General features: G+C 56.5%; 1 protein-coding gene across 2 annotated transcripts; it reads right to left on the bottom strand.

Annotated features, from left to right (window-relative positions):
• Positions 1–8,600: 8,600 nt before the first annotated feature.
• On the bottom strand, positions 8,601–22,849 carry Pim3 (Pim-3 proto-oncogene, serine/threonine kinase). 2 transcript variants are annotated; one of them, XM_052748599.1, is made up of 7 exons: positions 22,178–22,849; positions 11,603–12,527; positions 11,408–11,517; positions 11,268–11,318; positions 10,814–11,183; positions 9,848–10,024; positions 8,601–9,771 (listed from the first exon to the last, which is right to left on the bottom strand). In XM_052748599.1, the coding sequence occupies exons 2-7, from the start codon at positions 11,685–11,687 to the stop codon at positions 9,584–9,586; spliced, it is 981 nt and encodes a 326-aa protein (XP_052604559.1). In that variant the 5' UTR covers positions 11,688–12,527; positions 22,178–22,849; the 3' UTR covers positions 8,601–9,583. The 2 variants fall into 2 exon arrangements, with proteins under 2 accessions (XP_052604559.1, XP_052604560.1); XM_052748600.1 differs by lacking the exon at positions 22,178–22,849 and adding an exon at positions 12,711–12,826.
• Between the last annotated feature and the right edge of the window lie 4,067 nt (positions 22,850–26,916).

Here is a 26,916-nt window from a genome sequence, read left to right as displayed (position 1 = left end):
TGCTGCCCCAGGATAAGCAGAGTTCTCTGGCCCTAACCGGTCAGCACAGTCCTGGCCCGCTCTCTCCTGTTCCACCACACACTTGTCCTCGGGTGCTTGGGGGAGGGGCCTCACGTGTATGGGTATCATGGGGCGGGATCTCTCCCAGGCTGCGCAGTCTCCTGCCCGGCTGGGTCAGAGTGACCTTCTCACTCCTAAACCATCTGAACCATACCCCCTCCTCCTAGTGTTGGAGAACTGTGACCACTCAGTCCTTCCCTCTTTGCCGGTCCCTGTTCCTGAGGCTGGGCAGGGTCTGTACATCAGTGTTATCCTTTCCACCTGCCTCCCTTCCTGCTTTGAGGGTCTGGCATGGTGCCCTCCCCAGCCCTCCCTCTAGGGCTAGCGGTTGTAATCTGTCTCTCCTTCTCTCTCTTTCACACACATACACACACCACCACCACCACCACCACCCTTGGGGAATATTCTCTAAATTTCCCTTACCCTGGGTTCTCTGGGAGTAGGGCTACCAACTGTCGAGGTAGATGAAATCCAGGATGCAGGGCCCTGGGATGTTCTTCAAACCTGCACCTCACGGGCAGATGAGATGGCTCCGTGAGTAAAAGAGCTTGTTGTCGAGTGTGATGACCGGAGTTGGACCCCCGGATTCTTCATGGTATTAGGAGAGAACCAACTGCTGCAATCTGTCCTCTGACCTCCGTGTGCACACGTACACACACACACACACACACACACACACACACACACACACACACACGTAAATGTAATAAAAGTTTTAAAAACGAAACCTGCATTACAGACAGTCATCAGCGGCCAACTCCATCTCAAGATGCGCACTCCTGTGGCCCTACTGTCCATAAGGCTGACCAGGGTTCCCACTGAGCAGCCTGGCCAGGAGGACCGGGTGCACAGGGCCTCCCGTGATAACGCCTCGCTCTGTGCCTGCCTGTCCTTCTCCCTGCTCCAGGCTGCTCCGCTGTGGCCATCGTCTTCCTTCGCCTACCAGTTCCCTGGCTAGTCCCCAAGGAACTGCCTCACAGGAGTCTCCTCCACATGCTACTTTGCCCTTTGAGTGGGGGAGGGTGAGTCATTATGGCAGCAGTGTCATAGGAGGGGTGGGAGTAGGAAGAACACTCTAGTATGGGCAGCGGGCTCAGCCTAGGCTAATTCTACACGGATGCATACACACGTGCATGTACCAGTCCACACAGAGAGTCATACTGGGACACACACAAATATACTGAGACGCACATGGAAGCACACATAGGCACTCATGGAGACCCATTTTCATAGACATACGGACTCATGGGTACAAACATGTGCACACACAAACACTCAGACATACATGCACTTGGCATTTTACACACCCACTGACACCCTCATAAATAAATGCACACGCCGTGCCCATATATGTGGCCTAACACACAGAACACAAAGTCACACGCACCCTTTTTGTGGGCTGATAGATCCAGCTGCCTTTTCCCACAGGGGGCCTCCTCGGGGCCTGAACTGGAGCTAGGCCAACACTGAGACCCAGGTTCTCTGGGATCCAGGTTCTGTGCTGGAGAACACTGGAGCTGCCTGCTCTGCTCCAATCCCATCTCTCAGCAGTAGGATCTGGCAGGGGAAGGCATCCCTGGGCCCTGCTCAGCCTGTGCCTTTGAGGTCAGTCTCCCTGTCCTTGGACCCTTTCCTCAGCCACCTTGAGTAGACCTGGCTATCCTACTGGAACATTAGACCAGCCAGGAAAAGGGTCCTAAGGCGCATGTGCTGGACTAGGACATCTTAGCTCTTTAGTACCTGCCTTTCTTTTCTCCCTCCTTAAAGCCTAAGCTATTCTTGGAGCTCTGTGTGTGTGTGTGTGTGTGTGTGTGTGTGTGTGTGTGTGTGTGTGGTGAGAGAGAGAGAGACAGAGAGAGAGACAGAGAGATTAGGTTTAGTTTAGTAGACCAGGCTGGCCTTGAACTCACAGCAATTCTCCTGCCTCTGCCTCTCAAATGCTACCACATAGGCCCAGGCTATTGTGCCCGCTGGTCTGCTGGTATCCCTTTGCTCGATCTCAGCAAAGCTGCCTGGCATCTTCCAGGCTCCTGTCTGTCACATCTGAAAGCATGGCATCGGTTGTGTCTCAGTTGGGCCGAGTACTAGGAGGGCTATCTATTCCCTCCCAGGTGGAAAGAGGGAGCGTATGGAGAGCAGACACATGGTCAGCAGGTGGAGGCCCCCAGGGTGCTCTGCAGAGACCTGACTAGCAGTTATGTGTGTGGACTGAGCACCACAGGGTACCTCCGGGTCCTGGTCCTCTACATCGCCCACGACAGGAAGAGGAAAAGGGCCAGGCAGAGTCTTTTCAGGATGACAAAGTCCTGAGCAGCACCCAGGGCCCAGGACCCCATGCGTGTCCTAGTTAGCTTTAATTGTCAACTTGGCATAGCTTAGACTCACCTGAAGAAGTATCTCCTGAGGGGTTGATTGGCCAGGTCAGACTGGCCTGGGGTTATGTCTGTGAGGAATCATCTGCATTGATGATGGATGTGGGAGGGCTCAGCCCACTGTGGGCGGCCCCATCCCTAGGCAGGTGTGCCTGGGCTGTGTAAGAAAGCTAGCTGACCTTAAGTCTCTGAGTAAGCTAGAGAGAACTGGCCAGCAAGCACGGGCTCTTGCTTTGAATTCCTGCCGCAGCTCCTGTCCTGACTCTCCATCGATGGCTTGTGTGACCTGGAACTGTAAGAAATAAAAAGTTGCTTTTGGTTAGAATGTTTTACCACAGTAACAGAAAGGAAACTGGAACACCAGATTCAAAGCAACCCCTGCCCGACCTGGTTTGGTCCTAGGACCCAACACGCCTGCCACTCAGGAAACCCGACAGGAACACATTCCCAAGCCTGCCCATTCCTTGTCTGCCACTACAGACAGCTGTTCTGTCAGATCCAGCCCGAGGCCTTTCAACCAGCACCTTCCTTCTCCTGGTCCCCTGATTAACTAGATTGACCAGGAAGGTGGGGGTCACCAGCCACAGTGATTGAAGGGGACACAGAGAAGCACCAGCTCCTCTCAGGCAAACTGTGACTGCTGTCTTCTCCAGGGCACCAGCCACATGCCCGTCTTTGAGCCGGGGCCTCAGAATGAAGACAAAGCCTTCAGAGCTGTAGCGACCGACCCCAGGGCCTTGGGAAGGGTCTGTTGTAGCCTCCAACAAAGGCTGGTCCAAGGGTTTCCCTGTCTCCTCACTTCCCACCCCTGATACTATGTTAATGGAGGACCAGTTGACAACTGGACTGGGCAGGACAAGTGGCCTCCTATTAGCATAGTGGTCAGCAGGAGCCAGAGGCCAGGCCAGTGCCAGCTGGTATCTCTGAGCCCCTTGCTGGGAAGGAGGTTTCCAATCATACTGCCCTGGGGGCATCATCTTCCATAGTGGTTAGATAGAGGCCCTGTGTGGTGACATTTTGTGTATGCTCTAACAAATAAAGCTTGCCTGAAGATCAGAGGGCAAAGCCAGCCACTAGTTAGCCATAGAGGTCAGGCAGTGGTGGCACACACCTTTAATCCCAGCACTTGGGATCTCATGCCTTTGCTCCCAGTACTTGGGAGGCACACATGCCTTTAATCCCAGCACTAGGGAGGCTGAGCAGGAAGTGATATGGCTGGGCGGAGAGAGGAATATAAGGTAGGAGGAGACCTTAGGGAGCTCAGTCTTTTCAGCGAGGAGTTGGTGAGGTGAGAGGTGGCTGTGGCTTGTTCCTTTGTCTCTCTGATCTTTCAACATTTACCCCAATATCTGGCCCTGGGTTTTTATTAAGACCAACTAGGATTCGTGCTACAGCCCTGTGTTCAGGGTCCAGATCTGAGTCTACTTAGTCGTTATGATCTTAGAGAGTTAAAATCTTCCTTAGCCTCAGTTCCTCCACCTGGTTCATGCAGGGCTAGACAGAAGTGGGCCACCTCAGGGAAGGGGACCCCTTTGACTTACCCAGGAGGAAGCATCTACCCCAGCCCTTCTAACATTAGGAGCCCACCCCTACCCCCAAATAAACCCATTCCTCCCTTAAGGCGCTTTTGGTTAGAGTGTTTTACCACGGAACAGAAAGGAAGCTGGAACACCGGCCTGGGCTGGTCTCTCGGTGCTAGGATCATGTGCCTGCCACCCAGAGACGCTTTCCTGAAGATGTCTGGTCAGGAAGAGGGCAATAACCAGTATTGGGGGAGCAGCCCCCGCCACAGCCTGCCACAGGGTAACAAAAGTGGGTCGGTTGTGTAATCAAAGCTCAGGGTTTTACTAAGCCTGCCTGACAGTCATGTGTACTCATCCCGACAGAGGTTCCTGTAGAAAGATCATTGGAACTGCTGAGAAATCCAGGGCAGAGTTCAGGGATGAGCAAGGCCTCTGGTCTCCTGTCTAATCTACTGCTCTGTGCTCAGGGGCCAGGTAGACTTGATAGACTCTCCCAGACACGGACTTGGGTCTAGCAACTTTTCTACACTGTCTTCCCCATACCCCTCCTGGGGCTGTGTCCAGACTCTGGAGAGCCCTGTTCTTCTGGCCAGCAAGGCCAGCAACCAATATCTTCTTCCTCAGATTCTCTTCTCCTGGGGCCCCAAGTGGAGTACCACTGATAGGCCTGGTTATCTTACCAGATGCTGAGGCCTTGGGGCCCCCACAGAGACTGAAGTCTGTGACTGTGGATCAAATGGGTGAGCATCCAGACCCTCAACTCTTGCCTGGCCAATCCTTGCTGCCTGTTCAGGGGTTACCCAGCCTCTGCCTCAGACAACCTTTTCAGACTAGGCGTGAACTACAGAGCTGCACGGTGTGCCCCTCTAGAACCCCTCCTTGCCTGCTTAGGGCTCTTGTGGCTGGGGTCTGGGTGCTCAGGAGGAGCAGACAGGCTCCCAAGGCCTCCAGGGATCCCTTTGTCACACAGCTTTGGCACCAAAGCCATAGCAGGACTTCATTTCTGGAGCTGCCTTGGAGACCATCCCTGTCCCAGCTTCCCTCTACGGGAAGTCATCCTGGCTTTGGGCCCAGTAGGTGAGGAGGCAGAGGAGGCAGACCCACAAGGGGGCAGGAAGAGCATTCTTGAGGCCAAACTTTGCTCCCTCATGAGCACCCAGTGGTCATGCTGGCACCAGGTTGGGGCCTAGTGATGTTCACACCAACCACCCTTCACAAGCTGCTAAGTATCATGTAGGCTCAGCCTGTAGAATCTGACTGATCCTAAGGATGTCTTTAAGTCAGTCATGTTGGCTGAAAGTTTTAAGATGTGTAGGCTTTAAGGACCCAGCGCCATAGAACATCATCTGAGCCACCAGATGATGCTAAGGAGGACCAGCCTAAGTGCCTCTGTGAAGTGGGGAGCTCAGAGCCTGGCAATTTTCCTGTGGGGAGGGACGCAGGAGGGAGAGAGGGAGGAAAAAACCCAGGAAGCTGGAGCCTAGAGGAGGCAGGAGCCTAGAGGGGCATTTAAGGCGGTCTGCCCATTCTGCTCCAGCTCTACAGATAATGCATGGCCAACAGTGCAGCCTCAGGAAGGACCAGGGTCTAGCCAATAGCTACAGGCATGTCCTGGTCCTGAGAAGTTCATTGTACCAGGCCTTGGACTCTGTAGATGGGTTCTGTCTCAAAAGAAGAGCATCCTATAAATATCAGGGCCTGACCTTTGCCCTCCACAGAGCGTCCTACACTGAGGAAGAGGATGGCTGGGGAGGGTGTTAGAGGCCTGTTAGGTCCAGATGGCCAACTGATGTACAAGTACACTTGTACAGGTACAAGTGTAGTGGAAGCACAGGCATCATCTCTCTGCCCCGAGCTGCCAGAGGGTCGCTGCGCTCTTGGAGGTTGTCCAGGCAAAGTAGGAGGGGCCTATCTATAGGGAAAGGGCTTGAACACCCACTGCCAGATATCCGGGACCTTAAGACAGGGAATGGAGCTCTGCTTTACTTTCTCCCCAGAGAGAAGCCAAACCTCACTCAGGGTCTCCAAGGCCCAGAGAGCAGAGGCTCAAGTCCACCGCAGCATGTGGGTCACAAAGATCCTGATAAAGCCTGTGTGGCAATGTGTTAGGGGCCACCAGACAGAGAGCCCGGGGCAGGGAGTGGGGGTGGGAGGGGGTAGGCTCTGAATCTTTCACTGTACCTTGTATACCAAATGGTCTGGAGCAGCCAGACACTGCAGCAGGCCAGGCTTCCTGGACAGCATGTGCTATAGTTTGGATCTGGAGTGGCTCCAAAAGCCCTTCTGTTGGAGGGTTGGTCCCCAGTCTCTGGCCCCACTGAGGTGGTAGGGCTCCCAGGAGGTGGGGTCTATGTGAGGAAGTAAGGTCACTGGAGGCAGGCCCTTGAGGGGGCTTGGGGACCTCAGACCCATCCTGTCTGTCTTGTTTCCTGGTTGACACATAGTAAACAGGAGCTACGTCCACCTCACCAATGTGTACCTTGCCACCATGGACCCAAAAGCAATGGAGCAGATAATTAGGGAGCAGAACCTCTGGCACTTTGTACTGGAAGCCAAAACAAACTTTCGCCCCGTTTGTTTATCTGGTATTTTGTCAGTGATGGAAAGCTGAGTAACATTCCTGGCATTCCAGCTCTGGAATTCTGCCGGTCCGGGATCTGGGAGTGAGCCCTGGAGGCTTCTCAGAATCTCACTGTGGGTGTGGCCCAGATGCCAGGAAAAGCCCACAGGCCCTACACCCTGGGCTGCTGTTGCTGTGTGGTGGTGCCTAGCCCCACAGGTAGGATAAAAGACTCGAGGCAGACCAGGCCTACACCCCCTTCTGGAGCCCATGGAGCTGTGTAAAAGGCTCCCTTGGCCCGCCATCTTTGTGTTGGAAAACCAGTACATTGGAGTCTCACCCAGGACCCGGCACTGGCCTCTCCTTTGCAGCTCCCAGTGGGTTAAAGGCATGGTCGTGGGGACGAGAGTCCTATTCTGCTGTCTGCACAAGATTCTTGCCCCTCTGGCCCTCAGTCCCAGGGAAAGCTAGACAGACAGCCCTAGCCTGACAGAGTTGGAGCTGGAGTGATAATAGTGGCTAGCCTAGCGGTGGACAACTCTCCAGGGACAGACTGGGCTGAGGTGACAGGGTAGGGGAACGGGTGTCCAGGTGTCCCCTACCTCCACCCCCTCGGCCACTTGTGCCCACAGCTTCAGCATCTTTTCAACTTGCCAGCAGCCACTTACTGCCCCCCGTGCCTGCTCCACCTCCACAGCATTCCTGAATAACCTACTGCATACTGGGTGACCCTGGCCTCCGGGACAGCCTGGAGGCAGTGTTCCCAGGATTTGCGGGACTTGCTCCCCTGAGCAAAACAAGAGCTCAGACCTCCAGACCTTTGTCCAGTTTCAGTCACTGGGTCTCTGTGGAGGTCATGGACTCAATGTGGTGGCACTGGGCATTTCATGATTGCCACCTGCCTCTGCTCCCCATCCAGGAGCGGTAAGACTCCTAGGACATGCTTTGCTAGTGGTGTGTTGGCATGTGCCAGGGTCAGTGTGTTGAACATAGGGGCCTCCTCTTTATGAACAAGGTCTGCTCACCTCCTGACCCATCAGCACCACCCTCTTGGAGCTCTGATGAATACATACATGAGGGCTTCAGGAGGCTGAGAATTCCTATTGTCCTACTCAATTCCTTCGAGGGCTTTCCTTCCTCAAAATGCCCTGGTTGAGGGACCTGATAACTAAATGTATGTAAGATCCATCTTCCCAGGGTTTGACTCAGGACCCTGCAGAGCTTAGGGATCCACGGCTGGTCAGGTAGGTGGGCGAAAGCATGGATGGGTATCCTCGAGGTGACAGAGAGGATGACAGGCAGATGGTGGGCCTAGCACCCTCAGCCAGTGTCACAAGGAGGGGCCCTGTCTCTGCAGAGCCTGGAGGCTGTGGAGGTGGCCTGGCTCACTTTGTGAAACTGAACTTGGTGCTCCGAACCTCAATGTGAGTTCTCAGGAGAAACAGGTAGCAATGACACCCCCAATCCATCTGCTCTAGAGGGCAGGCAAGTGGCTTTATTCCTTCCACTTCACTTCCCACAACTCCCTGCTTCTCAATCTCCTGGCCAGAGGCTTCTGCCGCTGTGTTGCCTGCCTGAGGTTCAACAGGTGGTGGTGCCCTAAAGGCACCCAGTGGCCTCACAAGACGGGCCGTTGTCCACCACTGACCCCTTTTCACACCTGGACACGGCTTCTGGCTCTCCCTCCCACATCTGTCAGGCCAGGGTTCAGTTGCTGTTGACCAAAGCTCAGCACACCATGATGCACTGAACCCCATCCACCTATACTTTCAGTGACTGTTCTGCCTCATCTACCCGCCACTGCCTACCTCCCTTGGAAATTTCTACTCATCCCTCAGAATATCCACCAGACTTGAAGGCAGCACGTCACTCACACCCACAGGAAACAGACTTCTTCCCCTAATGGACCAGCCTCCTCTATCTCTGGGTAGAGAAGGCTAAGGAGGGACACTGGCCTGGCCTCACAAAAGCTCGTCTCCACCCTGCCCCCATCACCCAGTTGACACAGCCACAACAGTAACCTGGGCAGCTAACTCAGGCCCCCAAACCCTTTTCAGGGTTCCAGTCCAAAAACCAGAAGACATCCACTATATACCAAAACATTTAATTGAAATACCTGTATAAAAAATATGATTTCCAGACATCTCACACTTGAACTTAAACAACCCCCTCCCCTGATGCCTACTCACACCAGGGTCACAGAAACACAGCTGCTAAAATAAATTAAGGGCTTGAGACTCTGTCCCCCACCCCAGCTTTCAGAGCCAGCAAGCAGACTGTACAAGGTCAATAATTTAAAACCCACCCCCACCCCCCCAGCGCAAGAGTGCCCAGGGTGGCAGGGTCCCCCACTTCCCTTAAATTAGCCACTGTACAAGTTCTTCCTCCCACAGACATGTGGGCTGGGGACCTACTCCAGGTGCAGGAAGCAGGATGGGTGGGCTCTGTGGACTCCACAGCCACCCTTGACTCTCCTGTTCACCCCAGGGGCCTGGAGGAGGGGCTGCTTGGAGGAAGTAACCTCAGCAAATAAATTAAACAATAAATAGCCCCAGCAGGGCAGGGGCGCCCTCCAGGGTGGTCACACCATAAATAAGAGACCCTGGCACGCCTAAGCTGCGCGCCCGGGTTGGCAGATGGGCACCAGCGGCCCAGCCGTTTGCATTGCTTGTGCAGACATGCCCAGACGAACACCATGAGACTGGAGGGTGGGAGGGGGGCACCACGGGGTGCTCCATGTCAGACACAGTTGGTCAGGAAGGCTGCCTCCAAGATGCAGCAGCAGGGTAGGGGTCTCTGGTTCAAGTATCCACCCAAGGCAGGCGGGACCTTGCTCAGCCCGCAGCCATCTTTGGACAGAAGAGCTCAAGAAAACCCAGGCCCTGTGGAGCAGCGTTCAAAAAGGCACTCAAAGCAAAGGAAACAGGCCCGGTGCCGAGAGCAAAGGTCACCAGGGGTCAGAGGTCACTGCTTTTGCAGGAGACATCCCAGGCAGAGAATGTTCGTTCTGGAAGAGGGCTTGCTAGGCTGAGCCCAGGCCCCCAGTGTGGAGTCCAGCCTCCTCCTCCTCACAAGCTCTCACTGCTGGAAGTGGTGCTGGCTCCGTCATCAGTGTCCAGGGCACAGAGCCGAAGGTCACAGTTTTCTGGAACGCTCCCCTCTGTCCCCAGCATCCAGGGGTGGGCAGCAATTTGGTCCAGTGAGGGCCTCTCTGAGGGCCGCAGGGAGAGACACCACTCAATGAGCTGCTGGCACTCTGCAAAGACAACAGGGGTCAGAGTCCTCCTGCACTGCCCCACCCCCAACCCAGCCACAGGCTGTCCAACACACACCTGGGGAGACCCTCCTCCGGAAAAATAGCCTGCCACGCAAGATCTCCTCGTCCTGCTCGAAGGGAATGTCCCCACACACCATGTCATAGAGCAGTACACCCAGAGACCACACAGTGGCAGAGCGCCCATGATAGCGGTGATAGCGGATCCACTCTGGGGGGCTGTACACGCGAGTGCCTGGGGGGGAGGAGGAATCGGGATTAGGAACATATCAAGATATACAGGGGAAACTCAGGGCCACACACAGTGCCCTTGTTAGCTCGAAGCCTGCCTCCACCCTGGCCTCCGAATCTTGCTTGTCATCACCCTGGAAAAACCCCAACACAGCAGCAGGCGGGGCTCAGGAAAGGAGGGACGTGGCGGGCAGGGGAGGGGCAGGAGTGAAAGGGAGGTGAAGGCCCACCCCCAACAGGCCCCACTGCAGGAGCGCGTCACATGAGCTCCGGCTCCAGTTTCACAACAAACAGATACAACGTAAGCCACAGGGAACTGGGCCGGGTGTTCCAGCTCCTCCCGCCCCGGCTTTGCCTGCTCAGCTCTGCGTGGCCAGGGAAGGGGAGGAGAGGAGCTCGGGAAGAGGAGGGGCGGGAGGGATGGGAGGAGGGAGCAGAGGAGTGGGGGAGCCCCGGCTTCCCCGCGCTCCGCAATGCGGGGATTTCTACTGCGGCGCCCCCGCGCTCCGCACGCACGCACGCACGCAAGGGAGGCCCGCGAGCGCCCTCCCCGGCACAGGGAGGGGCCAAGGCGCCGAGGCAGCTGGCTGAGCCCTGCGTCACGCGCGTACCGCGGGTCTCCCTGGCTGCCACCCACCGTCCCCAGACCCTGCGCCCTAACACCGCAGAGGGCTACCCCGGTGTCCCCACTCGCCACCCCACCCCACCCCACCCCCGCACGCGCGCGCGCGCGCAAACCCGGCGCGGCGCGCGGCCTCCCAACAGTCGCCGGAACGCCGCACCACCTGCTTACCATCAAAGTCAGTGTAGACCGTGTCCTTGAGCACCGCGCCCGAGCCGAAGTCGATGAGCTTCAGCTCGCCCGAGCGCAGGTCCACCAGCAGGTTCTCGTCCTTGATGTCTCGGTGCACAACCCCACAATTGTGGCAGTGCCGCACAGCGGCAAGCACCTGCGCGAAGAAGCGGCGCGCCAGGGGCTCGTCCAGGGCGCCCCGTTCCGTGATGAAGTCGAAGAGGTCCTGTGCCGGTTCTGGCCGCTCCAGCACCAGCAGGAAGCCGTCGGGCCGCTCGAACCAGTCCAGCAGGCGGATGACGCCGCGCGCGCCGCCCGCCGCGCCCACCTTGCGCAGCAGCACCACCTCCAGGGGCACGGCCACTCCGCCCTGGGGGGGACAAGGCGGTCAACGGACAAAGCCAAGGCGACCCGCGCCTGCCCGCACCCGCAAGACCCGCGCCCGCACACTTACCAGACTGCCCCACTCGGTCACCCGCTCCTTCACCACGTGCTTCACGGCCACCTGCGGGGAGGGGGGCGACACGCGAGCGGTCAGCCGGGCGGCCGAGCGTGGCCAGCGACCACGCGGCTGCGCCCGGAGCCCCGACTCACCGGGAGTCCGTCGGCGATGCGGCTGCCCGCGTAGACCGTGCCGAAGCCCCCGCTGCCCAGCACGGCGCCCACCTGGTACACCTTCTCGAAGCTCTCCTTGTCCGCCTTGGCTGTGGGGACACGCAATCCAGTTGGTGATGGCCCAAAGACCCTCCAGCCATCGCCCGGGGCCCCCTCCCCAGCCCGCGCACCTACCTGGCTGCAGGATCTTCACCGGGAGGTGGTCCACGCCTCCAGGCCCGCAGAGGTGCGCCAGGGAGCCGAACTTAGACAGCAGCATCGCGGGTGGCGTCGCGTGCGGTGCCGCCTCTGACCCGTCCGGCACGGACGCGGGAGGGCGGTCTTCCCGACCGCAGACAGCGCGGCGGATCCCCGCGGCCCCGAGGCCGAGCGCTCAGCGAGGCAGCCGCGCGGCGCAGTTGCCCGGTGGCCGCGCGGAAGCGCGTATACGACAGCTGGCCGAGCGGCTCACACGCCCCGGCCGCCTCGCCCCGGGGTTTTGGACCACGGAGACGCGTATCCTTCCGCGAAGGCGGGGCCGCCTAAGGCCCCGCCCCCTTCCGCCCGAGGCTTGCTTTGCAGTGCGGCTGTTGTATCGCTAGGCGTTGCTGGGAAAGCCGGACGTTCCCTGTCGGTTTGTCAAGGGCCCGTGCCGCACGGGGACGGCGACCCGTCCGGACTAGTTTGCTGTAGTATTGTCGCGGAGGCGCACAGCGTACCGCGGCTCCCCCACGGCACGCTCGCTCGCCCTGCGCACGCGCAACTCGCGCGCGGGCGGCGGCCCCTCTGCTTCTGGCCGCGCGGGCGGGGCCGTATAAGCCAATGAAAACCGAGGTTTTGAAAGGACACGGGGACTCAGCCAATGGCGACGCGGGGCGGGGCCTTCCGAGCCTGGACCCCCCCCCCCGCAGGCCCCGCAAAGGAAGGTCACTCTCGGGCTCCGCGACTTACGCGTGTTCTTCCCTCGTTTTCCGTGGGCGTCCATGGCGCGTGGAGTGCGAGGAGCCGGCTCCCTCAGAGAAGCGGAAATCCAGGAGGACACCCATGCGATTCTGAGGCCTTCGCTGACACTCGCCTTGTGTGTGTCACCCATCGCTCGCGCGCCACGGTGCGCACGTGGCTGGCCAAGGGAGAAAGCATTGCCCTCAGACCTTTCAGCCCAGCCCCTGCCTCCGCGTAGCACACCTTGTGTTTGCCCATCAGATGGGCTCAGACCTCATGCTCCTAGCTGGGTATCTATGGTAGCCTGCCTAACCCCAAAATCCTCTGCCCTGGGGGGCCTGTCCCTTTGCTTTCCAGCCACCTGACAATGTGTCCATCGGCTGCCCACAGCTACCAGTGGGCCTTCGTTGATGGCTGTCATGTCCGTAGTCCCGTTCTGAGCAGCCCACGTAGACACGGCCAACAGCAATTTCCCGGTGCCCTTTATAAGGCACTGCTGAAATTGGACTCGACTGTTGTTGACCCCAAGCCAAGAGCAGCCTAGGACTTGGGAATGTCATCTGCCAGCCTTAGCGGAGTCAGAACGGGTTGAGAGCAGGGCACTGAACCCATTTTGCAGTTGCTCCTAGGACCTGAGATGGATGTCTAAACAATGCAACTGATAATCCTGTACTGTTACCAGGGGTATCTGGAGCCCGGCCTCTGGCTTGTCATTGTCCCTCTGACTCATGCCACAGACCACGCCAGTTTCCCCACTCTGGAACCCTTCTGAGGCACATACTGTCTTGATTCAATAATCCAGGGCCCACCCAGTTTCCTTGCGCCTTACTGTCCCTGTGGCTTAGTCCCTCAAACTGTCTGGGTACACACACTCACAAACACCTCCAATGGCGCGCGCTGTGAATGGGTCTCAGGTTCTTGGAGCTCTGTTTGTCTCTCCCCTGAAGTGCTCCCAGGAGGCTAACGGGGTGTCTATCCAGAACAGAGCTCCCTGCAGCACTGACCAGCAGGATTCACAGGGCACCTGCTCAGGTGGAGTGTCTGCCTGTGGGTGCTTTCACAGAACCAGCTAAGAGTCCAACGGGACCTGTCCTCTTCCAGGCCGGGATAGTCTGGTTGTATTGGACCCCAGACTTGGGGAGAAGCAAGGAATCTGTGGAACAGAAAGCAGCCTTCTCCTCAGGTGGGGGTCTATCTTTATTGTGTTGTAGATATGGGCCTCTGTGTGTGTGTGTCGAGGACCGCAAACCTACTAAGCTCCACGACTTATCAGAATAGACCCTGGCCCTCATCCCCAGGAACCATACAGGCCTCATCACATTCCATTTGGCCCGAGGGGGAGGTCTGATAAGAGGCTTGATCTGAACAGCTACCCACGCATCTGCTCTGGAGAGGCATTGGGAAACCCCTGTGTCCCCAAATAATCCTGCCTCATCCTACCCGCTACCAGCAATGGGCATGGCTGACCCTATTTATTAATTTATCAAATGGAGGTTCTAATGGGTCCTGTCTGTGGAGCCTCTCTCCTCCTCGCATGGGAGTCTAGACTGAATCAGACCCAGAGCTGCTGGTCCTGTGCTCCCCCTGGGCATGGCTATCGGAAGCTGGACCTCAGGCCATCCCTGCGCCACAAATTTCAACACCCCCAGCCAGTTCCTGTGCCGGGGACCAGTCCTCCACCTGTTTTTTCCTGGTTCCTGGAAGGCCCATCCGGTAAGCCTTAAAAATAGCCTTGGGCCCCACAGGTCAGTCATTACACAGGCACCAGCAGAGCCGGAATACTCCAGATGAGAAGGGCCTTGCTGCAGATGCCCACGCCCCGTTCCTTGCCTTCCTACCACGCCAAGGGCGCCCTGGGTCCCAGATCAGTGTGACATGGGGAGAGTCCGTCTGTTGGCCTTCCCCTCTTAACCAGGTGTTACTCGCGGAGGGGGCTGGTGGAGCGGGATGGATGCTACCAGAGGGTCTGTACTCTCTCTCTCTCTCTCCCACTCGGCGGCCCCCAAGCCATCCTGTCCCCCACGTGCTTGCAGCCTTGGAAACAGGCATTTCTGCCCTGCAGTGGGCACAGACAGAAGGCACAGCCAGCCCCACCGGGTCACTCTGTCCTGCGGGTGGGAGGGGCCATGCTGTTGCTGTGGTGACCAGAGCCAGGCTGTCCTTCCTGCTAAGGAAAGAAGAGATGATGGACTGGAGGATGGTCAGGGCCTCAGTCCACACACACACACACACACACACACACACACACGCACACGCACACGCACACGCACGCACTCGCACACACACACACACACACGCATGCACGCACACACGCGCACACACACACACACGCATGCACGCACACACACACGCACACGCACGCACGCACACACACACGCATGCACGCACACACGCGCACACACACACGCACACAGTCATATGTACTTACAAACCCAGTCACACGCAAGTAATTGTCCTCAAAACCATGGACACACAGACACACAAAAGCACACTTCAGACACTCTTCAGCTCTGTGATATCACAGGGAAGGACAAGGTGGGGGCACCTCCCACACTCTCCCCAAGCTGTCCTGCCCTGGTACCCTCAGTCTCCCTGGTGCCTTCACCTCCCTGTGGATCTCGTCCATATCCAGTGCTCTTGCCAATGACAGAGCCCATGTCCTACTGCCCCATAGGTAGGTCCTGGGTCTTCTCAACCCCTGGCTGTCTTTGATGTCCCTCCATCCCAAGAGTCTCCTCAGTTGCCCTTTATATCTCTATTCTGTCTTACCTCCTTCCTATTAACCCACTATTTCCTGTTTCTTGCCTCATCGCAGGCCAGGCCCAGTCCATGCCTCTGTGGCCTTTGGAGTCAATCCTTTCTACAAACGGTCCCTACTGGACCCTGAGCCACCTCTGACCTGGCTCCCACCAGAGTTGATGAGCCCAACTGAACAGGCCCCTCCTTGGCCCCCATTACCTAGCCAGGCAGTATCCCAGATAGGCACACCTGGCACCAGTCTCATACCCCTGGCCCCAGCCCTGGCCCTGGCCCTGGCCCTGGCCCCAGATCTAGACTTGGTGTTGTGCCAGGCCAACCTCTCCCTGAGCCTGGCTCTGGCCAGCTGATTAGCTAACAGGCCCTGGCTGCCCACCCTGTCAGGCCTGTCCAAGGCCAGGCCCCCAGGCTGGCTGGAGGCAGAGCTCTCAGTTTAAGGCAAGCAAGGCCCTTTCCCCTCCTGCCTCCACACTCCTTGGCAAACCTCTCCTGAATGAGAAGAGGAGCCAGAGGAGCTAGCCAGGATTTTGCAACATTTTGCCAAAGGCGTCCCTGGGTTGGGAAGGCCCAACAGGATCAGAAACAGAACCCCAGCCTGCATGAACTCTGGCCCAGCCACTGTTGTTGCCTCTTCCAACCTTGTCCCAGAGGCTGATGGACATCATCTCCCTTCCCAGGGAACCCTGGCCTGTCCTAAGTCCTCAGCCTGAGCTGAGCCCGTCCATTGTTGACGAATTGCAGCTCCCCCTTGGCATGGTTCTTGCTGCCACTGAGGAGCATTTGCTCACATTCTGCTATAACCAGGGTGCACACACAGGCATACTCAACTGGCCTAAAAGACCCTGAAAAAGATGCCATGAGTATCCAGGCCTAAACCAAGTTTTCTATCATTCACCCAGAGCGGCAATGATAGTGGATGTGATGCCATCAGCCCATCCCATCTAGATCCAACTGTCCAGAAAACTTCAGCCACATTGGCCCCAACAGAGTCAGCCTGAGTTGGGGCTGTGGGCCCATGTAGCAAGGTGGTCTGGGCAGGGTCCTGGCAGACTGAGCTAAAGGTCCTCTTCCTCACAAGGTTCCTGCCTGTGGTTAAACCCAGCTGCCCATACCATCTGTGCTGGACCAAGTTTGCCCCCACCCCCCCTCAACCTCTTTCTAGCTCACCTTCGGAATCCCAGCCTGTGTACCACAGCCCAGGACCCACCCAGCACTCAGACCTTGCTTTCCTACTGGCTGATCTACCCTTCCAACTTCAGCCTCCCTGTGTATAGACGGGACTTCTGGTGACTGGTAAACACCTGTGAACCACTGTCCACAGTATCTAGTGGGTGCCTGGTGGGCACATAGCCTGGAATTTCATAAGAGAGTCTCAAAACTTCCCACACCAGTTGGCTTATGGTGGGGCTCCACCATACGAGGGACACCTCTAAGCCAAGCCCAACTATTATGTGGTATAGGAATAGGAGTACTCATTCACACTCCTCGTACTTCTACCATGTCTACACAGGTAGGCAAGTGCTTGGAACCCCCCCTAACTCCTGGTGGAAGACTCTTGTCCCCTAGGGATGCAGAGGGGCCGGGAGAAATGTCCAGCTCAAGTGTGATCATGAGCTCGGAGATGCATACAGAGTGAGCACCTGCTGTGTGTGTCTTATCAGTTTGCCATACTCACATGCCTCAAGTCAACCTAGGATGTTGATATTGCAGGCTCTTCCTGCCTCCTGTAGGTGCATGTGGCCAAAGAGAACAGCGCTCTTTGCTGGCATGAAGATGTTGGGGTCCAGGACATGCCTGTGGACAGCAGCTGGCTCCCCGGAGCTCTCAGAGAGGACTGTTTCTGCCAGCTTGACCTCTGCCCAAGAATAGTCAGGGCCGGGAGAGAAACAAGGCAAGACAGAAGACTGCTTCAGGTCAGATGTGAGTCAGCCCCTCTCCGAAAGCTGTGGGCAGTACCCACACCGTGTGGAGCCAGAAAGCCTAGGTTCCCAATCTCTGTGGACCACCTCTAGTGGCTCAGAAATAGAGGAGGGTTGAGTAAGTTCCCAGTACCTGGGTATGGTGAGGGGGCAGTCAATGGCGTTGAGGAAAAAATATGGGCCCGAATTCTGCTTGTAGAAAAAAAGCTGGAAAAATCCCGGCATGTCTTCACAAAAGATCTAGGAAAGTACCAGCATGTCTTCACAGCACCTGGAGGTACGTGTTGGTATACCAGACTGCCAGGAGCCTGCCCTCACCTTCTTCCCCTTTCATACCTGCTGGGTATACCAGGCCTGCAGGCAGGGTCCAGATCCTGGAAGCCACAGTATGGATACAGAGCAGCCAGGCTGGGGCTGGGCTCTAGGACTAGTCCACAAAGCTGATGTTACCCCAGGTTGTGTCCTATTGCTCTTTCCAACCCACCCTCTGTTGAAAGGACACTGATCTGGCTCCTGAGCCAGGTGCTAATGGGCACCAGGAGCATTCATATCCCAAGATGCAGCAGGAACAGAAGTAAGGGTGTCTGTGTCCATACCCAGCTGGCCAGGTCTATAGGGGAGTGATGAACCCAAGCTGTGGCTCCCTCCTCTGGAATCCCTCTGAGTCTCTCAGGCCCTTCCTGCCCCTTCAAGCAGTACTAGGTGAAGAACCAGGAGGGCCAGGAGCAGCTAAAGGTGACAGGACCAGGGCTGCTGGAGCTCCAAGACAGTCCTTTGAGTCTGCTTTGGAACCCAGTTGTATGAGAGTCCAGAGAGACCCACTGAGGCCAGAGGAAGGCCTTGCCCTGTCCCTATCTCTGGGCAGGGTTTCACAAACCCATCCTGACCCTGGGACTCTGCGGTGGCCTGGGCAGGGCATCCAGTTCAGAAGTGGCTAGGCTTTGTTCCAACCACAAGACCACTTCCCTATTCCTAGGAAATGACAGGCATGGCGGTGGGGGAGGGGGGTGCCCTGGTCTGTACATAGGTTGAGCTGACTTCTGCAGAGGGGAGGCCCCAACTCTTGACCCACTCACCATGAATTTCCAGTGATTATTCTTGCTTCAGGAAGTGGGGTTTCCCGTTCTCCAGAACCCAGTCAGAGGGGTCCAATCTAGCCTAGAGGACACTCCAAAATGTCCCAATGGCTAGCCAGTTGGAATCAGTGCCCAAGAAGGAATGTACTTGGTGTCCATTGGCTCCCAGATGGGCACTGGGCTAAAGGCACTATAGTCAGCACTCCCCCCCCCATGCACTTTCACTGTTTGTGGGGTTCATGAACCTTCCTGCTTTCTTTCCTGAGCTCCCCTCTCCCAAGCTGGAGAGACCCACACATCACAACTGCCTCAGGGCCACCGGGTCCAAGGGCACAGCTTTGTGGCTTTTAGCGTTGTCCCACTCCTCAGGAGGAAGATCCAGGGAACTGCATCTGGAGTGGTCAAGGGCTGTCCATTGTCTGGGGGCTGGGGAACAGAGGCCCAAGGACAGGCTACTCACACCCCCAAGTGAGGCAGCTGAGTCCTCTTGGGGTAAGGCAGGACTTGATTATCATCCACTATGGGACCCTCCTCACACGACGACGTTCAGGCTCCTGCCTCCTTCCCCCCACCCCAACCCCTGGCCCTGTGCAAAGCAGTAAAGGAGAGAGCTGGCTTGGGGCTTGCAATGGAGTGGGGTGGGCGCCTGAGCCGGGAGACTGGGGTTGAGGGGCCTCAGGCACAGCCCCACTCCTTACCCCCATCCTACTAACTAGAACGCTTGCGCAGGAAGCCCAGTGGCTGAGTCAGCACTCCGAATGGAAGGAATGGGAAGAATTCTACACTTTCATTCTCTGGCTGGGCTCCCACCCTGAGTACTTCCCCAGTTCCCCCATCTCCACACCACCCCTGCCCCCCACCCAGGTTAGTAGCCTACAGGCCCCAGCTCCTTCTCCTCCGGATCCCCTTCCAGCTCCCGCCGCCTCTCCGACCTTGGTGATTATTGAGCTCTAACTGGCTCCTTGGGGCTGTGGGTGCCAGGCCAACAGCCTGGCACTTAGAAGACCTGCTGTCCAGAGTCCATCTGCCTGTGTCAGCACTGCCCTCCCAGGTCTCGGCAGCCAGTCTCACTGTCTACCCAGGGCCCTGCTTGACTTTCTGGGCTTAAGCTGTAAAGCTGAGCTGTGTTGGGGGTACCAGGGATCCACGCTCATCTCCTGGATCAGAGGCACCGCGGAGCCCGCTCACCATACAGAGCCTGCCTGTGGTGCCTCCTGCCTCACACCTGACCGACCATTCTGCCCTCTGAACACACCTGCTTTTCTGAGCACATACTGCTTGCTGTCCCTCGGATAGAGAAAGGTCAGCCCCAGCCAGACCGGCAGTGGGGTGGGGAGTGGGGGGAGGGGGAGATGAAAGTTGGCGGGGGGTGGGGCTGAAGTTGGGGGGAGGGAAGGGATGAGCAGATAACCCACAAAGCCTTTCAGCCAGCACCACGCTCAAGTGCCGGTGTCACCCAAAAATCTGTGGTCCAGTCCTTTTGAAGGATTTGGGGACAAGGTTCCGGCAGCTCTGAGCTCCCTTAGCCAGGTTCAGCCCTGGGTTGTGTAAGGAGGAAGGAGAAGAAGAGAGAAAAGCTCAGGGTTCCCCAGGAGCTTGTGGGGCCAGGGAGATGAAATCTCTCGCCCATTGCCCTCGAAGTCCAGCCAGCCACTCTTGATAACCCCAGGTCCCTATCTGAGCATAAGTATACATCTACTAGGTAATAGTAGGGAAGTAGTCTAAATGGGAATAGGAGACACCCAGAGCAGGGGACCAGCTTCCTGTCCCTCGGGGGAAGAACTGACAACCTAGGCAGGTAGCCCCAGGTCCAGTATCCATTCCAAGGAGAAGACTTGTGGACCCCAGGGAATATGTGCAAAGGAGATCTCCACTGACTCCATGACCTACTCCTCTGTCTTTGCTCTCTGTGGGTTCCGGTCCCAGCCACACCCTTGCCTGGGTGTTCCCAGAGTGGCTTCAGTTTCCCTAGAGGCTGTGGGAGGGGAGCCGCTGACTAGCAGTTTCTGGGACGCAGTTTTGGGGTTTCGACCCGGCCCTGGTAACCCGCCCAAATGAACAAGTTGGCTGCTCTTGGACCCTAGGCAGAGGCTGCCCCATGGGCAGCAGCAAAAAGGTCATTCACTTGGTGCTATCCAGCTGATGCATAGGCTCTAATACCCAGCTGGCCCTGTGCCAGCTGATTCACCTGCAGCCCTAGAACCGAGGCCCCGCTACTGCTCCGTAACCAAGGATCCTCCTCAGCTTTATCCGTCTCTAGAGGTTTCTGAGCATGTGGGAGTCTCCTGCTTACAACCCTTCACTGAATCCCTATTGCCTGAGGAGGAAAGACAGAGATTAGGCCTCAGTTATCAGCTATAGAATGGGTTTGCTGGGAGCTCCACCCACCTGGTAGGATTTCAGGGGAAACCTCCAGTCTATAAACAGTCTGTAAGTCTATAAGCGGATCCTGACCCGCTCTGACATCTCAGTTCTTCCCAGCACCCAGAACTACCTTTTACCTCCAGGACCTGGCTTGATGCTCCCTGTGTGTCCTCGGACCTCAGCCAGGGCTTTGTCTCTTCCAGAGGCCCTAAAGCCCAGCTAGGCGAGCTCCACAGGCCTGCCAGAGGGTGAGTGATGCATAGGAATGGCCTGGGTGTGTTGGCTCAGGCCTTGGTGGGGTCCTTCCAGGCCTTGGCAGCTTGTCGAGGGAATAGGCTGGCTGGCAGGAGAGGGGAAGGAACAGTAGCACCCATATACATTTAGGACCTGTACACAGGTTCTTCCCTGTCTTGACATCTTCTTGATTATTGTTTATAGGTAGGGAAACTAAGGCTTGAGAAAGTAAAGTGACTGCCCCCAAGATACCCAGGAGGGAGCCTAGGTATGTGGTCGTACTCAGGTTTAGTCCAGGCCCTCGAAGGTTGTGCTGGAGGAGCAGGGGCCCTGGCCCTCACAGTTCACTGTGCCAGGTGCCGCTGCTGCTGCTGCTGCCGAGGTAGGAATGGCCAGAGGCTGCGGGGCAAGGGCTGGTTGGGATGACGGAGCTGGCTCCAGTAGGGGTGAGGGGACTTCAGCCGGGTCTGCCCTTCTGAGATCTTGCTTGGCTGGACACAATCTGTCAGTAGAGGTGATTTAATGACCTGTCCAGCAGGTGTGGAGCCCCTTAGCGGCCCCTGGACAAGGCGAGCATGAAGCCAACCTGGCCACTGGGGGGTCAAAGGAATGAGGAGCAGGGCAGCTGTCAGACCAGCCCTGCCACAGCCAGCTCCAGGGCTTAGAGTGTTGGCTGGCTTCTCAGGGGCTGAGGTTAGGCTGGGCAGAGCCAGGGATGGGGCTGGAGTCTCTGTGTCTTTCAACACCCAGGGACCCGGTCCAGGTTTGGTCTCCTGGTGAGGCTGCCTTTCCCCAGCTCTGCTGGGTGCTTTCTGCTTCTGACCCATGAAGATGGGTGGAGTGTACATTTGGGTGCTGTCCAGCCCACCTATTCCTCTCTTTATCCTAGCCTTCAAGGCTCAGCTGTACCTGCTCTGCCACTCCCAGCTGAGCCAACACCCCCAGCAGGTGGCCACCTGACGGAGGTGATGCCCATGACGCAGGCTAGGGCCTGTGTCCTGCCTACCTCCTGGCTGGGCCCCAGTGCACATGTCCACGTGAGCAAGCAAGCAAAGGCGTAAGCGCACACACACACACACACACACACACACACACACACACACACACACGTGTAGCTTCACCTGTCAGACCGGTTCTGCACCATCAGCCAGGCCTCTGTAAAGTTCACATTGGTATAGGACTCACTGCCGCAAGCAAACACTCTATATACTCACCATGTCCCAGCCCCCAGCACATGCCCTAGTGATACCCAGCCTCGGCTTTCTTACCGGTGAGCCAGAGAGTACGGCTTAACCCAAGGATTTTGTGAGACTGGGCATGAGGAGACGCTTTGCAGCTGAGTAGAGCATATCTCCAGCATGGAGAAGTATGGAGACCACACACACCCCCACTCTCCCACCCCCCACCCCCACCTCATGTGGCTGAGCTGGCAGTGAGGCCAGGAAATCCAGCCACTTATCCACCATTTCACAACCTACCTCATGAGGGACCCTTGCAGATGTGGAGGATGCCAGCTGGGCTCTGCTTCACTGAATCCAGTCCACTGGGTCTAGGAAGAGACTGCCATAGATAGCCCTGGTGTGTGGAAGAGGCTTGGCAGAGCAGCAGCCCCAGATGAGCCCCAGTGGGCAGCTGTCAGTTCATTCCTTAGCGATGGGCTAGCTGATTGAAAGACTCGGTCGCCAACCTGATGTCCCCCCAGACCAGACACACAGTCCTGCATCTCTATTCCCTAGGGCTGATATGATCACACTCCCTTCTGTCTCTGGCATCAGCAAGTCACCCCGAGGGAGACTCCGGGGCGACAGAGGTGACGTGTTTGTGCTTGTGAATAGGACCTGTGTGAGCCTGGGGTATGCAAGAGGATGTATGAGGATGGAGGGAGTGTGTGGATCTGGGGGCGCTGGATGGGGATGATGACTGAAGGGCAGAGGGCAGCATGGGAGGGGGTTGTGAAGGAAGGGACATGAGGTGTGGGGATAGGTAGGGGTCAAGGTTCACGGAGGTCTCCGGGCATTAAGTGTAGGTGGAGACTCAGTATTGGCAAGACGATGTAGACGCATGCTGAAAGGTGAGAATGCTGTGGACGGTGGTGAGGGGTCACAGGGCAGAGATGGAGGTGGGGCAGTATGGATGGGCCAGTGGGGCAGGATTAGCCAGGATGGTTGGGGACACAATGGGCCCTTGTCCCATGCCGGGCTCCAGGCGCCCTGAGCAAACACACACCCTGTTCCCGCTGCACACTGTGTCCCCAACTGGCCGTGGCTCGGGGCCAGCAGGGAAAGTAGCCTGGCCAGGACACGTGCCGAGCTTGTCCCTGTGGCCTCCACAGAACCCTCTGCATAGCACCCAGGAGTCCCTTGTGCTGGATGCTCTACTTAGCTGCTCTCTGCTGCCTGGCTGCCGCCGGTCATTTCTGGAGTCCTATGGAAGAGGGGCCTTGCACCTCCACTCTTCCCTGGCTGTCCTCTCCGGCCCTGGGGACCTAGCTGCCGCCTTGTGCTGTCTCTGGACGCTTTGCCTGTGACAGAGGCCAAACTTGTCAGGTCTGGTTCCAGTCCCTGCTGAGGCCCCTCCTGGGCACTGGCCCTCTCTGGACAGTGACTAGCTGCAGCAATAGCTCCGCCAGACATCCTGCCCACACCCAGCTCTCCCATGGCTTGGCCCAGATCTGCTCTATGACAGGGTGGCTGGGTCCCCAGCATGCACTGAAAAGGTCCCTGGCCAGGACTGGGAGTCAGGAAGGACCGGGATGGAATCCTCCCACAGAGGCCTGAGTCAGGGGCATGAGGAGTGCCCCTTATCGAGTTTCTAAATGGGGCTGGAAGGGGTACAGTGCCGATGTGGCACTCGGCAGGGCTTCTCTTGGGTGCTGGAGCTAGAGAGGGTACTCCAGAATCACCTCTATCTCTTGGCACATCTCTGGTAGCAGCAGAAGCAGCCTCCACACTGATAGACACCTGAGACACCTTGCTACCTACCGACATGGTACCTTCAGCGAGACCAGAAACGATGGGAGAGACAAACCCTAAAAGGGTCAGTGGGAGAAGAGTACTGCCAGCCTCCCCAAGACACAGGCTGAAAGACCTTCTGTGGGGCAGCACAGGCTGAGACCCCTGCCATGCAGCACCAAGGCACCTCCAAGCATAGGACATTAGTGATGGGCACAGGGAAGCTTCATGGGAGAAGATCCGTGTAGCCCCATGCACTGAGCAGCTCTGTGACTCCGGTGGGGGTCGGGTGAGATGAATTAGTGGCCGTGTAAACCTGATGACCTAAGTCTGGTACCCGAGGCCCACAACGGAAGGAGAGAACCACCTCCCAAAAGTCATTCTCTAACTTCCATATATATGTCACGGTATGTGCGAACTCCTAATCAAATACGTATCACACACACACACACACACACACACACACACACACACACACACACACACACACAGAGCTAAATTAATTAAAAACAACAACAGGCCGGGCAGTGGTGGCGCACGCCTTTAATCCCAGCACTCGGGAGGCAGAGCCAGGCAGATCTCTGTGAGTTCGAGGCCAGCCTGGGCTACCAAGTGAGTCCCAGGAAAGGCGCAAAGCTACACAGAGAAACCCTGTCTCGAAAAACCAAAAAAAAAAAAAACAAAAACAAAAACAAAAAACAAAAACAAAAAAAAAAAAACAAATAAAAAGTCAAATGAGATGAGCCAGCAGTTTCCCAAAGATCCAGGCACTTGGCCACTGGGAAGTCACTAAGTGCTCCCCCAAGATAGGTTTCTGGGCTTCTCTTTGGGATAGGATCGACCATGTGCCCCTCCCTACACTGGGTGCCTAGGTTCTTCTGGGGGCAGGACAGTGTGCACTGGGTACTCGGCTAGGCCCACAGGATGGCAAGAGAGTCCCTGTCACACAGCCAGTGTCCCAGGGCTCAGCCACCCTGGTCCTACATGATACTTGGTTCAGAGGCTGACTGACTAGTATCGGTACCAGGGCCCAGAACTGGTTGGGTATAGACTCCCCAGCCGACCTAATCACCAAAGAGTGAGTGATGGGAGGGCTGAGACCCCCGCTCCCTCCCTCTTGGTGTTAGGATGCCATGTGGTCACGCTGAGGACAGGGTTGGGCGGTAACCAGAACTGGACACTGAGGTTGTGACAGCCTCGTATCCAGGGGGGCAGGAGTCAAGTCCCAGGCCAGGCCAGGCCAGGCGAGCAACTAGGGACCCTCTGTTAAAGGGATGTCCCTCAGCTGTCATTTACTGCAGGGGAGGGACTTTGATATAGCCAGCCAGCACCCCACCTTAGCAGGACAACAGTGACCCTGCAGGAGGTGGGCGGGGCGATAGGAGGTATGGAAACCGGGTTCCTAGGAAGTCCTCGTGCATATTTATATGGAGGTGAGATGATCCTACAGGCCCACAGCACCCACCTGCATCTAGGCCAGCCTCAATTTAGAGCCACACTGAATCTGACCATTATCACCAAGTACCTCTACCTGTCAGAGGCCTGTACCCTAAATACCACTGGCCCCTAAAACCTTCAACCCTGTCATTCTGAATCTCCAGCTGAAAGTCAGCCATGGACCACAGCCAGGGCCTAGATGATTCTGGGCCACAGAATGTCTCCTCTCTTGCAGGTCAGTTGGGAGGACCTGGTCCTGGCCCAGTTTGAGGATAGGGAGAGTCAACATCCCAGGCCCAGGTGCATCACTGCCAAGCTCCTCAGTTGGTGGAGGGAGCTGTAGGGTAGCAGGGCATGAAGTGTCTTCTAACTCCTGGTAATAGTCTATCTACTTTCCCTATGGCCCCGGTCTTGAACTCACAGAGGTCCACATACACCTGCCTCCTGAGTGCTGGGATTAAAGATATATGCCACCAGACTTGGCTGTGCCCCATCCTATGGGCCTAGGGCTAAGGGCAGGGGAGTGGATTCTGAGCAGGCCCTGGGCCTCCTCTCTCTGAGATGCAGAAGGACAGTAGAGTATGGACAATGACCAACCCGGGAAGGCTTTGGGCATGAATCAAGCTTGGAGACAGAGATCTAAAGAAATCTGCCTGCTTAAGGGTAACTGCTGAGTGCCAAGGTGAGCCTGAGATGTGTGGTAACTGAAGCCTTTGAGCTCCAAGTCCATGGCAACAGAGGTGGACAAAGATATCTTTAAGAATGTACACACTGGGGCTAGGGCACATGTTTTAATGCTTACATTGTTAAATGTCTCAGGTCATCAGTAGAGCCGGGGCCTGAGCTCAGGCAATCTGCCCTATAGAAGAGGAGATGTCAAAGGGTCCCGGACTTTTTTCTATGGTTCACGGGCTATGCGAGACCACTGTATCCACACACTTCTTCAGGCCACTTATGGCCACTCCTTCCCTGAGGGGCCAAGTTCAAGCTTGCAAAGGGCACCTCAGGCAGCCCACCTCACCCTGTTTCCCTTCACCCAGCGTCTAGCTCTCCTTCCCAACCTTTGGCCCTATGGGGTCTAGCGAGCAACGGAAATTCACAACCCCAAAATTCAAGGTCCCTTGTTCAAGAATTAGGGAAAAGTGATACTATAGGTATTAAAATACACAGATTTTTTTCAATAGTTTCAACTTGTATTTTCTGTCATATTTTTTATTTTATTTATTTATTTAGTTTTTCAAGACAGGGTTTCTCTGTGTAGCTTTGGAGCCTGTCCTGGAACTCACTCTGTAGCCCAGGCTGGCCTCGAACTCACAGAGATCCGCCTGCCTCTGCCTCCCAAGTGCTGGGATTAAAGGCATGTGCCACCAGCGCCTGGCCCGTATTTTCTGTCATATAACGTCAGCCTAAATGAAGAAAAATTAAAAGTTGATTTTCTCGTCCCCTGGAAATATTGGGAATCAAACCCCGAAGCTCTCCACCTGCTAGGCATGCACTCAACCACTGAGCAACACTGCCAGCCCCCCCCCCTTTTTTTTTGAAGCAAGGTCTCACTTTGGAGCCTTTGCAGGCTGGACTCTACATAGACCAAGCCAGCCTTGAACTCACAGAGGTCCTTACACTCACAGTGATCCACCTGTCTCTGCCTTGCAAGTTGCTGGGATTATCGATGTATGCCACCACACTTAGAGTCTTCCACTTTTTTTGTTTGTTTGTTTTGTTTTGTTTTGTTTTTCGAGACAGGGTTTCTCTGTGTAGCTTTGCGCCTTTCCTGGAACTCACTTGGTAGCCCAGGCTGGCCTCGAACTCACAGAGATCCTCCTGGCTCT

The sequence above is a fragment of the Peromyscus californicus genome, unplaced genomic scaffold, assembly GCF_007827085.1.
Source record: "Peromyscus californicus insignis strain IS unplaced genomic scaffold, ASM782708v3 Scaffold_20__1_contigs__length_68692818, whole genome shotgun sequence".
NCBI lineage: Eukaryota > Metazoa > Chordata > Mammalia > Rodentia > Cricetidae > Peromyscus > Peromyscus californicus.
This window is presented reverse-complemented; position numbering and strand designations above follow the sequence as displayed.